The following is a 16,907-nucleotide window of genomic DNA, read 5'->3' as shown; positions in this document are numbered from 1 at the left end:
ACACCTGTTGGCTTTTGATTCAATCAAGGGTAATTTTTATGTAATAAATGTAATATCATTACTGTACCTCATTAATTGAAAAAGAAACTGCTTTCTTTTCCACCAAAGTGCCACCAAGCGGCGTATGCAGGATATTGCTAATGTGTCCATCATGGGCATGTTCGTCATGTACCTCCTCACCGCTGTTTTTGGTTACCTCACCTTCTACGGTAAGACCAGGGCTTTAAGAGGGCTTTAGTTGTATACAATCTACAGAAAAAAATTATTTTAGTATTTCAAATGATACTCAATTTGTGTGTGTGCATGTGTGCATGCGTGTTTGTGTGCGTGCGTGTGTATGCGTGTTTGCGTATATATGTTTATGTAGTGAACACAGAATCTGAGCTCCTGCACACCTACAGCAAAGTGGACCCTCTGGACACACTTATCCTGTGTGTGCGTGTGGCCGTACTGGTGGCAGTCACCCTTACTGTCCCTGTGGTTCTCTTCCCTGTAAGAGCCTCCTCTCATAAGCTCTAATTACATACTCAAATTACTGTATTTCTAAGGACACTTCAAGTGGTTTGCATTTCAAACATTGTTTGCATTTTAAAACCAACATAGCCTTGATATACAGGTAACTGCCAAAATAAAGGAAACACCAACATACATTGTCTTAGTAGGGTGTTGCCAGAACAGCTTCAATACGCATAGATTCCGCAACTGTCTGGAACTCTATTGAATGAGAAATTCCATAATTTGGTGTTTTGTTGATGGTGGTGGAAAACGCTGTCTCAGGCGCCGCTCCAGAATCTTTCATAAGAGTTCAATTTGATTGAGATCTAGTGACTGACGCGCGCGCGCACACACACACACACACACACACACACTCTCCCTATGCTCCTTTGAGACCCCTCTTTCAAAGTCACTGAGATCTCTTATTCTAGCTATGGTAGCCAAAATAATGGGCAACTAGGCATTTTTGAACATGACCCTAAGCATGATGGGATGTTAATATGCTTAATTAACTCAAGAACCACACCTGTGTGAAAGCACCTGCTTTTAATATAATTTGTATCCTTCATTTACTCAATTGTTTCCTTTATTTTGGCAGTTACTTTTATATCCATTTCCCTCTAAATGTTAACCTACTGTGTCACACAGAATTGCTGATGCCGGATTGTACATTCTACATTCTGTTCATTTAGATTGACTTTAAACATACCTCATAACTTGACAGCCATGTTTGAAGTTTTACCGTAGACACTCCTCTGAGTCTTCTCTGTTGTGTATGGTTTCCAGATTCGCAGAGCCATTCTCCAGCTCCTGTTCCCAGCGAAACCCTTCCACTGGGCACGCCACATCACCATCGCCCTGTGTCTCCTCTTCGTGGTCAATGTGCTCGTGATCCTTGTGCCCAACATCCGAGACATCTTTGGCATCATTGGTGAGACTTATATATTCATGAATATAGACTACTACAGTTCTTGCCGTCCAGCCTGCGATGCTCATTCTCTCCATACTCACAAACCAACCAGACACACTGTACCATGTTTCATCATCATCATCATCATCATCATCATCATCCTTATTAACACTATGGGAAGGAACACCTTCATATTGACATTATATATTACAAATGCCTCATACAAGAGTACTTACCAGTGGAACAACTCATTGTCTCCTTTATCTGTCCAGGGGCCACCACTGCACCTAGCCTGATCTTCATCCTCCCAGGATTATTCTACATTCGCATTGTTCCCACTGAACAAGAACCAATGAAGTCAAGACCAAAGATCACGGTAGGTCTTCACATCATTCATAAATTTTCCTTCCATTGTCTAGACACGTTTGTTAAAACTCTCCACACAATCCCCAGGTTTTGGCACCATATAGCATGACCTTTTTGCTACGGTTTGGAGTGGGTGGGTGGTATCACAATGGGTGCTAGTAAAAACATCCTAAACCCGGGTTTGGGTAGAGATTTTTAACAACATGAATGACTTTAAGGCGAATTCCAACAACTCTTTATCTGGCTGGTTTCAGGCTGCCTGTTTCACAGCCATGGGCTTCATCTTCATGTCTATGAGCCTGACGTTCATCATCATCGACTGGACAACCGGAGAGAAACGAGCTGGAGGTGGACATTAGACCACATCCATTGACGATAAGGGTCCGAACGCCACACAGCAGCACGCCCTGTCGCCGTGCCACTTCTCAATCCCGTCTGGATTGTAAGAAGGATCAAACACCGTCGAAAGGCTGGACCCACATGATCATGAGTCTTACCATACCACAACGCTGGTAAGACCATTTCCCCACCAATTCAAATCAAATGGACATGCTACACGTCAATGGAGGCAAGTCTTTGAGGAACCCAGCGATGTCACTTTCTTTGTGGTAGGAGTTCTAGGCAGTGTCGGAGGAGCTGACGAGGGTGTTGCCTGTGGAAACCCCTAAACCACTACTTTCTGCCTGTGTAAAAAGCCATTTAAAAAGTGACAGAGATAGAAGAGGGGAGGGGTTCATTTTCTCTATGCAAGGGGACTTGATCTCTTGAACAGTCAGTCCTTAGCTACCCAACTGCCAAACAATTCACCCCAGGTTCGTTTCTCGATCAAATATCGGTTTAATCAACCAGCTTTAAGGAGAAGAGAAGAAAATGTTCTTCTAAAAGGGATTTACTTTTATGACATTACCCTGTCTGTGAACCCCTAGATTTGGTTGTTGAACATCATTTCAGCAACATTTGTTGAGGTAATTGACCAAGTTGTGGGACTGGTAGTGTCCAGTTTTTTTCTCAGAAGCTGCAGACCATTATAAACCAAATGAGCCAAGAATTATAAATTAAACACTTTTCAGTATGGTTTACCTATTTATATTTTATCATGTTGCTTCGTGCCAAATAATGTATTTACTCAAATGTTCCAGTTATCATGGAGAAACCAGTCTTTTCTGTATCTCTATTAGAATGAGAAAGATATAGTTAATATTTTTAGCTATCTAATTTCATCATTCTGTAGAATCAGTCTCTTCAAGATATTGCAAGTTTGGCTTTGAAATCTTTTGGACACTATGTCTTCAATTTGGTATCCATCTAGTCTTCACCACAATATTCAGAACAATGCAATTACACGTTTCAAAACACATAATGAGCATACTGAACAAAACAACTGTGAACCCAAAATACTTTGTACAGTATAATTATCATACGTTCTCCTTTTGTGAAAAAGTTTTATGCTGGTGTTATGCAAATAGGGAATCCGCAATAATGTCTCTGTATATTTGACATCCAACAAAGCAATGAGGCAATAATGAAGAAGCGAGTGCCATACAAACTGAATGATGTCTAATTTGACATGTACAGTCTGTGCATATTTTCAGTTCATGTCCCTGCTTATAATGATTTATATAGTGGAGACTGAGGTAAAGCTATTGAATAAGGTCAAATATTGACAAACAAGCAATAGACAATGTGGAGCAAGAGGATCTCGGAGCCCATTTGGGTGGCTGAATGCTTGTTTAGGAAGGACAAGGCTGAGTGTCTTGGAGACATCGTTACAAAAAGGTGATAGCTTTTTGTAATGTCACCAGCCTACTATCTGTTGCTAAGCACATTTGTGTTTGACATGGCACCATTGTCAATTATATTCTATTTTCAATAAAGACGAATGGTTGTCAGTATTTATTGAGATGTCTTTACTGTGATCTGCATGCTCTATGTCTTTTGCTTTTCACAACATTCACAAATGATTGACAAATGAAATTGTAATTCTCATTCAGCATGCAGACAATAATAATTAAAGAGGAACTCCAACCACAATCAAGTATTTAAAGTTAGATTATTGGTTATAGACATGCTGATTGGTTTTGCTCTTAAGATTTACTGGTCAGTAAAACAAACTTTTAGAACTAGGCTGAAAGGAAGTGGTGAACATAATGAAATCAATGCTAAATGAAATTGATTCCTCATAAAGAACATGAGTGACATCATTCACACTAGATAACATATACCCATTTAATAAATATTCACAATATGACTACTTCTCACAAACCAGCCCCATATTTCAGAATTTCCTCAGGAAGTGTAGCAAAAATTAGAAAGTCTGGAGTTACTCTATGGTTTCCCATTTTTTGCCAATGCAATTAACTATGAAGTACAAAGAATAAGCCAGGCAGCCAACCAGGATAAATAGTGTACAGACACTTACTACTACATTTGTGTTTCTTGAGGAGCAGGTACTTTTCTGAGGCGGCTGGCGTGCCAGTGTGATCCATTGCTCAGGATGAAGGTGGCAGACCCCAGTCGTCGACTGACCTACATTGGGTCCGACCAGAATGAGGCCATTTTGTTGCACCGCTGAGGTCATCGGGCTCAGACCCAGTCTGACACTTCTTCACTCTGTGCGCCTTGTCGAAACGCTGTTTCATTGCTCTTTGGTGCCTGGTCACTGCCTGCTTTCCTTGGGTGCGCCTAGTCGCCGGTTCTGCTACTCTCTATGTTCTGAGTCTGTCCAGTGGCAGTTCCATCTCACGACCTAGCATGAGAATTGCCGAGGAGACCTGTGTTGTTGTTGTGTTTGCTTGCTCTGTAGTACATTAGCGTTTGGTTCAAAGCAGTTTGGAACGTGCACCCCTGGACCAGGTGCGCTCTGATGCTGTTCTTCAGCATTTGGTTGAAGCTTTCCAACCCTCCATTAACTTGTTGGTTGTGGTAGGCCGTGCGGATGTGTTTGATTCCCTTGTTGCTGAGATTGGAGGAGAACTCGACAGAGGTTAGCTGGGGTCCATTGTCCGTGGTGAGTGTGAGGGGTAGGCCCCACCTTGTGAACAGGCTGTTTAGGATGTCCACGATGGCCTGTGTTATGACAGTTCCGACAGGAACCACTTCTGGCCACTTAGAGTGGAGGTCATATGCCACCACCAGGAAGTCCTGACGGTGAGGGACTGCGTGCCCATGGATCTCGGCACAGATGTCCAGCTGGAGGGTGCGGACTTTCCTGTTTTCCCACTGAGGAGGCATGCAGCACAATCCCTGACCAAGGCTTCAATGTCGTGGTCGATGCCTGGCCACCACACAAGGTCTCAACATCCCTGCTTGACCTTCACTATGCCCAAGTGATCCTCATGCGCCATTGACAGAACACACACACGCAGGCCACTCGGGACAACAGTGCTAAACCCTCGAGAGACTTCTTCCCAGCAAGAAAGTTTGTGCTCACCCTGGCAAAAGTCGCCAGCTCTTCCGGCACACATGCTGGCCATCCAGTGCATATGTAGGTGTGCAGGGCAGACAGTGTGGGATCCTGTTCTGATGCTTGCTTCAGCTCCTCCAGTGAGATGGCTGACTGAAGGGGAGCGTAGAGCATTTGTACGAGCACTGTTTCATTGTCGTCTGGCAAGACAGTCGGAGTAGGAGCATCAAAGGAGCGTGAGAGGAGGTCTGCCACCACGTTATCCCTCCCCGGAGTGAACTTCAGCTGATGGTCATAGTGTCTGAGGCAGTCGGCCCATCTGTGCAGCCGAAGTGGCTTGTGGCCAGTTCCTGATGCTGACAATAGCGTTGTGAGGAACTGGTGGTCGGTTCGGAGCGTGAACAGCCGGCGGTATAGGTAGAGGTGCCACCTTTTGCACGCCCAGACACAGGCCAGTGCTTCTCGTTCGCCCACAGAGTACCGTTGTTCTGTGGGGCTCAGAGCCCTTGAGGCGAAAGTGACGGGCCTCTCAATGCCATTCTACAGCTGTGAGAGGACAGTTCCTAGTGCTCCAGTTGAGGCGTCACAGGTGACAGTGGTGGGGCAGACGGGGTCAAAGTGAGCCAAAACTGGGGCTGTGGTGAGCTGGCTTTTCAGTGAGTGGACCGCGTCTGAGCAGGCTGCTATCCAGGCCCATGGCTCGTCCTTCTTGAGGAGCTGGCACAGGGGCGCTGTGGTCTTAGAGTAGTGGGGCAGAAACCGGAGGTAGTAGGCTGTCATGCCCAAGAATGAGGCCACCTGGGAGGCTGAGGTCGGTTCTGGGCTGCGGAGGATGGGTTCAATGTTCAACATGAGTGGGGCAATACCTTTGGCCGAAAGGCAGAAACCCACAAACTCAACGGCTGGAGCTGCAAAGGTGCCCTTTCCACCATTCCGGGTCAGGTTGCTCCGCAGTAGAGCACTGAATACTCTCTGGAGTCGATGGTCATGGAGGTCAGGGCCGTGGACCACGATGTCATCCAGATAGACTGCCACCCTGGGTATTCCAGCGAGGATGGTGCTCATCACCTTCTGGAAGCAGCTGGGGGTGGAGCTAAGTCCAAAAGGCATGCGTGTATATCTGAACACACCAGCATGTGTGACAAAAGCTGTGAGGTCTCTGCTGGCTGGGTAGAGGGGCACCTGAAGATAACCCTGACGCAGGTCGAGCTTCGTGAAGACCGTGGAGCCATGAAATTGTGAGGTCAGCTCCTCAGCTGTAGGCAAGGGGTACTTATCCGGGACAACAGCCTTGTTCATAGCACGGAGATCCACACCGGTCCGGATTCCACCTGACTTTTTGGTTGCGATGACCAAGTTTGAAATCCAGGGGGCAGCGTTGACTGGCTCAATGATGCCTGCCTCCAACTGTGACTGGAGATCGTTTGTGATGTCATCATGCAGTGCAAAGGGAATGTGCCGCAGGGGCTGCATGACTGCGGTCACGTCCGGGTTCACTAGGGGCCTGTGAATAAAAGCTGTGAGGCAGTCCATCAAACAGAGTTGGCCAGTTCTGTAGCCATGTGCCGGTAACTTGGTGGATAGCTGACCCACTGTCATCTCTCAGTGTGAACCCCAAGCCTGTGAAGAGGTCGAGGCCCACAAGGTAGGCTCCCTGCTTTGCAACATGAAATGACAGGTGCTTGGCACCATAGTACACTGGGACCTGGAGGGTGCCTGCAATGTCTATCTTGAATCTACCATACCCACACAGGGCAGTGGAGGGCTGTTGGAGTGGTAGGTGACTGAAAAAATTGTAGTAGGTTTCAAGGTTGAGCAACGACACCGCAGCACCAGTATCCAGTAGCAAAGGCAAACCCTCCTCGCCCAGCTGCACGGTGCATGTCTTGAATGACACATGGTTAGTGGAGAAGGTAATGGATTTCAGTGTGTTCATGTTGAGAGCGAGATGAAAATAAGGGCCTGTTCTGGGTGGAACTAATAGCTGGGGCAGAACGACACACTTTAGCAAAGTGATTGTATTTTGAACAGTTCTTGCATATTTTCCCATGGGTTGGGCAGTTTGAAGCCCTTGAATTGTGAGAGCTAGCCCCACAGTTGCCACAGCTACTTCTGTTTGTTTGTCTGTGTGCCTGCTGCACGGGCATGCCGGTGTCTGTGTCCATGCAGCTATCGACGTGAGAGGGTGTGCGCAGCGCGTGATCGTTGTAGTGCACATGCTTGGGCTGAAGCTGCTGTGTGAGAATGGCTAGGGCCGAGTGTATGCTGCAGAGCTGTCTGTTGGCATAGTAGAGCATTCCAAAGCTGCTTCAACCTTGAGTGCTATTTTAATACCTCCGTCAAGTTGTAAATTATCCGATTCCAAAAGTAGTTTCTCCCTTGTCTTTTCCCATAAAGTCCCCTCTATCAGCTGTTCCCTGATGATCTCGTTCTGAAGTGTCCCGTAGTTACAAGAGCTAGCCAAATCCCTCAGATTAGCCACGTAGCTTTGAATGGACTCACCTGGGCGTTGGTGTCTTTTCCGTAACCGGTAGCGTCTGAGGAGCACTCGCTCTTTCCTGGCAAAGTGGTTCCGTAGGCTGACTGCAGCGGTGAATGTAGGAGCCAATCCAAGCGCTCTGAAAATCCTGTCTCTCTGTACCGAGGCAGTGACGGAGCAGTGCTGTCCTCCGCTAGTCGGAGACTGTGGAAAAGTCCATAGCTTCGAGATAAGTGTTAAAACTTTCAAGCCAGTTATTCCACGGGACTGGAGGTTCGCCAGGCATGTGTCGGAATGGTGCTGGTGGTGGTGAGCTGAATTCAGCCATCTTCGTCGCCAATGTTATATCTACCTTAGCTGTCAAAGAACGCACATCTGCACAGTTTCACATTGCAGATCACTTTCTCGTTTAATGACATGTGCCACTCATCCTGACAACCCATTAATCCGTAAAGCAGCACACTGTCGTAAAACCATAACAACCTACAGTATGACAAACAGCACGTCGTACCATACATAACACTGGACATGCAGATAAATTAAAGTCAGATCAATTAAAAGGATGTACAGTACAATGTCATCTCTTATATGCTCCCATTCAAGTCTGAGTGTGCCTTCAGTGTACAGGGGCAGTCAAAGAATCTATTTTTTCGAAATGATTTTTCCCCAACCAAAAGCAATGTTTGAGTGACAATCATACAATATGCAGGTATTACACCCCTGTAGTTGGAAATCAATCAATGGAGATGTTATGCTACAGGCCTGTCAGGTGGGCCTTAATCCTGCCAGTGAACACGAGGCCAAGACGTTCTGAGTCACTGTCAACCAGAGGGCTAATCGTCAAGGTTAGTTAGTTTAAAACCTAACTAATTCTATATCTAACTAATCTAACTAATATCTGCACCTTCAATAAATGCTGTTTTCCATGCAGATAGAAGAGGACTACCGCAATTACCTCCACAAAATAGTAAGTTATGCCAATTAAGTTACAATCAACATACACGCCCTCATCAACATCACCAACCACTACGTTTTACCATCTCCACATAAAATTTGTAAAATCGTAGAGGCAAAAAAACATTTATTTTAATTTATTTTTTAAATAGGTTGCCACTGCATAAGCTTTCCATAAGACTTTGTTTGTGGGCCACCAGCCCCTGCAATACATCCTGGGTGTCACGTATCCTCCCTCTCCGGTGCTCTAGGTTACCAGGCTGCTCATTATTACGCACAACTGTAACCATTGTTACACGCACCAGCGCCTCATTAGACTCACCTAGACTTCATCACCTTCCTGATTACCTTCCCTATAACTGGCACTCCCTTTGGTTCCTTCCCCAGGCGTTATTGTTTCTGTTTCATGTCTGCTCGTGTTTCTTGTTTGGGCCATGGAACACAGGAGTGATGGTTGCTGTTAATGGGCCTCTGTACGCCTATGTAGATATTCCATAAAATAATCTGCCGATTCCAGCTACAATAGTCATTTACAGCATTAACAATGTCTACACTTTATTTCTGATCAATTTGATGTTCTTTTAATGTACAAAAAAAATGTGCATACGAACATTAATCCTGAACCTGGGAACAGAGCAGGGGGACAGACAGATATAGGGGAGGTAATGCTGATGCGTGTGACGAGGGAAGGCAGGTGTGCGTAGTGATGGTGGCAGGAGTACGTAATGCTGGGGACCCTGGAGCCTTCGAGGGACAGGGAGGGGGAGCGGGAGCGGGAGCAGGCTTGACAAAAGTAGATGCTTTTTCAATTTGGAACCGGTAGGTTCGCTAGACCTTATTCATGGTTTGCACGTGTAACAGTGTAGGTTCCGTCCCTCTCTTCGCCCCAACCCGGGCTCGAACCAGGGACCCTTGCACACATCAACAACTGACACCCACCGAAGCACCGTTACCCATCGCGCCACAAAAGCCACGGCCCTTGCAACGCAAGGGGAAACCCTACTTCAAGTCTCAGAGCGAGTGACGTCACTGATTGAAACGCTATTAGCGCGCATCACCGCTAACTAACTAGCCATTTCACATCGGTTACACTCACCCCCCCCCTTGACCTCCTCCTTTTCAGCAGCAACCAATGATCCGGGTCAACAGCATCAATGTAACAGTGTAGGTTCCGTCCCTCTCTTCGCCCCAACCCGGGCTCGAACCATCAACAACTGACACCCACCGAAGCATCGTTACCCATCGCGCCACAAAAGCCGCGGCCCTTGTAACGCAAGGGGATACCCTACTTCAAGTCTCAGAGCGAGTGACGTCACCGATTGAAACGCTATTAGCGCGCACCACCGCTAACTAACTAGCCATTTCACATCGGTTACACACATAAACATAATGGAGTTATTAGGGAATTAAGTCAAGGTCAGAATATGGCGTATCTGTAGACACACCTCTGCCACACCTTCATTTATTTGATCTACATCCCAAATGAATAGCGAGTAAATAGCATGCTATTCTCATGCTTAAGTTCAAGGTTAAAGTACACGTAGAGAGAAAAGTCCATAAAAAAATTACGTTCCATTTACGCACGCTTAACTTTGGTCGGAATCGGGCACCTAAAGCATAAATTGTAGCATAGCTGAGAGGTTATCTACAGTAGGGCTGGGCAATATATCATATATACCGATATACATACTGTTATGGATTTTTACAATACCATCTTAAGGTATTTTTATACAGTGATAAATAAATGAAAAGTTCAACAAGTTGTCAGTTTTGTCCTAGTTTGGTTGAGAATAAACCAACAGAATGGAGAGAGTCTATTAAAATGGCTTAGAATTCATTTGCTGCCATTATAGGGTCATGCACTACTCATCAAACATATTAAGAACTTGTATTATTTAGAAACTGAATAATAAATACCGTCAAATACCGCCATACCTTCAAAAATGTATCTGATATATTGGCTATATCACCCAGCCCTAGTCTATAGCCATCAATGCCTGCTTTCTCTTGAAAACAAGAAGTAAAGTTAACCAACATTAACTCATAGGTCACTTCAATTGCAACTCAAAGTTATGAACACATGTATTCTACAGAAATACATTATGTCTTACAGGAATACATTAGAGCCATGAACATGTGTTGCTAACTGCTAATTATCTGATTGTAGACCCACAACCTGGACCCTGACCTGAAGAACTTGTTATCCAGCGCTGGGATCAGTGAAGACCACCTGATCAACGCAGAGATCTCCAGACTAATCTATGTTTCGATCAGTCTTGGGGGCTAGATGCCGTCAAAGAGGAGATGAGACAAGGTTGTAAACTAATGTATTCAAAGTATTCAAATATTGAAATAACTCAAATACACAGACAAGTGCATTTTCAAATATTTAAATACTTAATGCATTTGAATCCAGGTCTGTTTTGTCTTAGGGGTATTTGAAATGTATTTGGGAACAAGTGACTGAACATTTCAGGTAGTATTTATTGGAAATTATTAGAAAATACTTTCAAATACTTCAAATAAAAGATACCCTTTCAAATACGACATCATCCCAGACACACTAGACCCAATCCAATTCACATACCACGCATACAACAGATCCACAGATGATGCAATCTCAAGAGGGGAAATAACTATGTGAGAATGCTGTTCATAGACTACAGCTCAGCATTCAACACCATAGTCCCCTCCAAGCTCATCCGCCATGCTGACCCTCAACACAATCCCATCAGAGGTATGTACTTAGTCACCTCCTGTACTCCCTGTTCACCCACGACTGTGTGGCCAGGCACGACTTCAACACCATCATCAAGTTTGCTTACGACATGACGGTGGTAGGACTGATCGCCGATGCCGATGAGACAGTCTACAGGGAGGTCAGAGACGTAGCAGTGTGGTGCCAGGACAACAACCTCTTCCTCAACATCAGTAAGACCAAGGAGCTGATCGTGGACTATAAGAGAAAGAGGTGAGAGCACGGTCCCATCCACATCGAAAAGGCTATTGTGAAGTCGGTCGCGAGCTTCAAGTCCCTTGGTGTCCACACAGTGGAGGCTGCTGGGTGGATGACGGCTTATAATAATAGCTAGAACAGAGAAAATTAAATGGCATCAAACACATTGTGTTGTGTTGTGTAGTGGCTTTGCTGGCAAGCGCACCCCCCCCCCCCCCCCCCCCAATTTTCTTTTTGTTGCCCTACCAAGATTTACAAGCTAAAATCTCCACTGGTCATAGCAAGTTTGATTTCTAAAATGGTTATTATTGTAATTCTGGCTTCTCAAACCAATGTGGACGTTACTGAGACTCTGATGTGTCTCTGAATGGATATCATGTTTATAGATCTGACAGAGTTGGGGGTGTCACCATATTAATAAAGAACAACTTGAATGTTGCTGTGTGTATTACCACCTCTGTACTCAAGCAGAATGTCTTGTCCTAAATGTGGGCCTTGGTAATGATTCCCAACTAACATTAGTGGGAGTTTATCGCCCATCCTCGGCCCTCTCAATCGCTCTAAGCAAATTGTCTAACAATGCTGAATCTGAATGTTGATGCCAGATAGACTGAAATATATTTGTACTGAGCTAAATTTGACTCAACTGATAATTAAACCAACCCAACTTAAAACATGCTGAAAAATCTACTATTTTTGGATATTATTCTGACAAACGCCCCTAACAAGTATACAGACAATGACATCTTTGCTAACAAGCTCAGTGACCATTGTAAAATTGTCTGCATTAGAGATACTAGCTTACCTATATTGTATCCGCCCATTATTACAAAGATTATTTTTTAAATTACTTTCAATTAGCAATATTTCATATAGGACCTGGCGTTGTATGATTGGGAGGGTGTGTCCTTTATCTTTGATTCAGATCAGGCCCTTACATTTTTTTGTTCTTTGTTTAAGTCGGTTGCAGATAAGAATGCCCCATATAAAAGATTAAGGGAAAGGACAGATCTAACCCATGGTTCACGCATGAATTGTCTGAAAGAGTTCATGAAAAAATTTTAGCTTGGGCTAAGGCTAGATTGACTGATTCTAGATCTGACTGGCAGTCCTTCAGACATTTGAGAAATAGATGTCTTACTCTGGTTAGAAAATCAAAGTCAACATACAGTACTTCTTGAATTGTGTATATGAGAGTGCTGGAATTCCAGCTAAATTCTAGAAAGCGGTAAGATCTTTTAAACAAAACTCCACCCCCTCATTAACTGGCCCAGCAGGTTATGACAGCCTCTGGTCCCATAAGAGAAAAAAAGGACATTTGTGGTTCTTCTAATAACCATGTTGTCTCAGCTGGCCACCTATTTGAAAGAATAGTTTCCAAAAATACCTCAAGTTCTACTAGAGGGAGTCCTTTATTCACCTCTAAACATAGTAGAGAATAAGGCACTTCCAGACACTCACTTTTTTTTCTCCATTTCAACCATTTTATGTCAATGACATACTAAGTGCCTTGTAAAAAATGTATGTAAAAAAATCCACAGGAGTTGATACGTTTGGTCCCTTTCTACTGCAGATTTCTGACCCCATCATTGTAGACCTTTTCACCCACATTTTTTTATTTAACTATTTATTCTGGTCCCTAAGATCTAAAAGGCGGCGCATGTCCTCCCCATTCACAAAGGTGGGGTCTCTTCTAAACTACACTGAAAAATATAAACGCAACATGTAAAGTGCTGGTCCCATGTTTCATGAACTGGAATAAAAGATCACAGAAGTTTTCCATACACACAAAAAGCTTATTTCTCTCAAATTTTGGGAATAAATTTGTTTACATTCCTGTTAGTGAGCATTTTCTCCTTCCTCAAGATTATCCATCCACCTGACAGGTGTGGCATGTCGAGAAGCAGATTTAACAGCATGAACATTAAACAGGTGCAACTTGTGCTGGGGACAATAAAAGGCCACTCTAAACTTTGTCACACAACACAATGCCACAGACGTCTCAAGTTTTAAAAGGAGCATGCAATTGGCATACTGACTACAGGAATATCCACCAGAGCTGTTGCCCTCCGAGGCCCACCCATGGCTGCGCCCCTGCCCAGTCATGTGAAATCCATAGATTAGGGCCCAATGAATTTATATTGACTGATTTCCTTACATGAACTGTAACTCAGCAAAATCTTTGAAATTGTTGCATTCATATATTTGTACAGTATAAATAACTACCGCCAAATTTCTAAACTATCTTGCCTTGCAAAAATATTAGAATCACTGGCAAACTCAGCTAAGAATTATATTCTCAATGTGCACCAGCTTGGTTTTAGACATGGACATACAGTGCCTTCAGAAAGCATTAATTAGACAGGTGATGAGCTGTGCCTGGTTTTCTCCAGACATAGCGCTTTGCATACAGGCCAAAGAGTTCAATTTTTGTCTTATGGCTTATGCTCGCAGAGTCTTTCACGTGCCTATTTGCAAACTCCAGGTTGTGTTATCATGTGCCCTTTTCTCGAGAGTGATTTCCGTCTAGCCAATCACCCATAAAGCTCAAATTGGGGAAGTACTGTAGAGACTGCTGTCCTTCTGGCAGGTTCTCCCATCTCAGCCAAGGAACTCTGTAGTTCTGTCAGAGTGGTCATTGGGTTCTTGGTCACCTCCCTGACCAAGGTCCTTCTTGCCCGGTTGCTCAGTTTGGTCGGACGGCCAGCTCTAGGCAGTGTCTGGGTAGTTCCATATTTTCTATCTCTGCGATCTACGGCCAGTTCCTTGGACGCCATAGTATAGCCTAGTTTCTGCTCTGAAATGTACTGTCAAATGTGGGACCTTATATAGACAGGTGTGTTTCTTTCTAAATCATGTCCAAACAATTGAATTGGCCACAGGTGGACTCCAATCAAGTTGTAGCAACATCTCAAGGATGATAAAGGAAATTGGATGCATCTGAGCTCAATTTGGAGTGTTATACAGTAGCAAAGGGGTGTTGTGTGTTTCTAGGGTATTGTGGGGTACTGTGTGTAGATAGTTGAGAAAATAATCTATTTATTCAATTTTGAATTCAGGCTGTATGGCAACAAAATGTGGAATAAGTCAAGGGGTAGGAATATATTCATTTTTTATTAATTTGTAAACATTTCTAAAAACATAATTCCACTGACATAATGGGGTATTTTGTTAGGCCAGTGACACAAAATCTCTTAATCCATTTTAAATTCAGGCTGAAACACAACAAAATGTGGAATAAGTAAAAGGGTGTGAATACTTTCTGAAGGCACAGTAGCACAGTTTCAGCAGATTCACTTGTCTTAAATGATGTTAAATTGTTTAGATCCCTGTGCTGCCATATTTATAGGCCTATCCAAGGCCTTTCATACTGTCAAAGATTCCCTACTGATTCAAAGGCTGCCTGCAATGGGCCTCAACCAGGCGTCTTGCAAGTGGTTTGGGAACTATCTGTCAGACAGGACACAAAGTGTGCTTTCTGGTGGTGTCAAGTTACCTTGATATTACTGAAGGTGTCCCGCAGAGGTCGATTTTTGGACCTGTCCTCTTTACTATTTATATTAATAATATTTGACTATCTGCCAAAACCTGTAACATTCATCTGTATGCAGATGACACTTATGTAAGCTATTGCCCCTACTGCTGACCAGGCTACGCTAGAGCTGCAATTTGATTTTGTTGCCTTGCAGAAAGCCCTTTTGATTTAAAATTGGTACTTTTTATGTGAAGAGCTAAATGTATGTTTTCTAATTCTCGTAGGAATATTTCAGATGGTTTTATGCATAAGATGGGCCTCTCATCGAGCAGGTTCCTGCATATAAATATCTGGGCTTCTGGATTGACAATTATTATTTGTTTTAATTACATACGAATGAGCTAGTTAAAAAGCTGATATTTAAAGTACGCTTCTTTTATTGAATTATGTTGATTTGTGAATTGTTTGTTCTCAGGGCAGCATTGAGAATGAGACCCTGGTCTCAATTGGGCTCCTCTGAATAAATACAAGTTTAAAAAAAATATATAATAAAGAAACGTTACTGTATAAGAAAATAATATGAGCCCCCCCTGGTGGAGCAGATGTCTAATCATGTTTAGTGTGTGTGTGTGCTGCTCTAATTTAAGAGTATGAAACGAGACTTAATTCCACCATTCCTCAATCTTGATACACAATTACATTAATCTGTACTGAAATATTTAGAAAAGCTGAAACATATAATAATAAACAAATATGTATTACAACCACATCAATTTAAACTAACACAAACACATCTACTAGTACAAAGAAAAAGCACACTTGTAGTCAACGTAGCTCAATAACAAACACAAACACAAAAAACCAGCAAAACAAAGAACCGCTAAATACACAGTATTCCTTCTGAGAGGGGTTGACTTGTTCTAATGCTGGCTTCGTGTGGGAATTGGCAAACGGGGAAGTCCGACATGATTGGGTGCATTCGACTTTGCAGGCGACTTTAAAGCCGAGGCGAGACTTAGTCATATGCAAATCACCTTGCATCATAAATAACTACTCAATATTATTTATAGATCAGTCAGTCGGTCACAATTTTAGCAACCAGGAAATAGCGGAGCGATTTCTGCATAGTGCATCTTTAAGGGGTATGCTGTAGATTGATAATAACACCACCAAAGTACGTTGAATCGCTAAACTAGCTAACATTGATAATAATGAAGTTTGCTAGCATTGACAACAAACTACTAGTAGCTACATTATGCATATTGATAAGGTTGTAATTGTCAAAACTGTATTTGTTGTCAGGTCAGTGGTGAAACGTCACAACCCGGCAACAAAATGTTATCCGAGTGTCCTTGTAATTCCAATTTGGAGGGTCATTCAAGTGAAATTTCCCAGTGGGAACAAGGAGCTTCCGATAACTCTGATAGCACGCGAATGCCACAGTGGACTTTCCTGCTGGGGTCAGTCATTGTGGTTTGCATATAAGCCAATCTTGATTGGCTAACTGGTTATTTTATTTCACCTTTATTTAACCAGGTAGGCCAGTTGAGAACTAGTTCTCATTTACAACTGCGACCTGGCCAAGATAAAGCAAAGCAGTGCGACACAAACAACAACAGAGTTACACATGGAATAAACAAACATACCATCAATAATACACGTATGTGCAGTAGGGAGTAGAAAAGGCCGCTGTAATATTTCACGTGAATATTCAAAAATCTGCTTAAAACAATATGCACATTTTCCCACCAGAGATGTTTCCATCAAACAAACTTTTTGCAGATAAAAGACTTTGCGTGATGACGTTGTAAGCGTAAAAAATATTTTTGCCGTTAAATTCCCATGTACCGAATGCAAAATAGGTTTCCA

General features: G+C 43.4%; 1 protein-coding gene across 1 annotated transcript in view; it reads left to right on the top strand.

Moving 5' to 3' along the window:
* LOC115166301 (sodium-coupled neutral amino acid transporter 3) overlaps window positions 1-3,663 on the top strand; it is a 29,098-nt gene extending 25,435 nt beyond the window's left edge. Inside the window, exons 12-16 of the mRNA XM_029720183.1 lie at window positions 109-209; window positions 368-492; window positions 1,282-1,426; window positions 1,678-1,781; window positions 2,026-3,663. Of these exons, the coding sequence (XP_029576043.1) occupies window positions 109-209; window positions 368-492; window positions 1,282-1,426; window positions 1,678-1,781; window positions 2,026-2,130 (580 nt within the window). The 3' untranslated portion in view covers window positions 2,131-3,663. The remainder of the gene's footprint in view (window positions 1-108; window positions 210-367; window positions 493-1,281; window positions 1,427-1,677; window positions 1,782-2,025) is intronic.
* Window positions 3,664-16,907: the final 13,244 nt, after the last annotated feature.

This window comes from Salmo trutta, chromosome 28 (assembly GCF_901001165.1).
Source record: "Salmo trutta chromosome 28, fSalTru1.1, whole genome shotgun sequence".
NCBI lineage: Eukaryota > Metazoa > Chordata > Actinopteri > Salmoniformes > Salmonidae > Salmo > Salmo trutta.
Note: the sequence above shows the minus strand (reverse complement) of the source record. Positions and strands in the feature narration are given on the sequence as shown.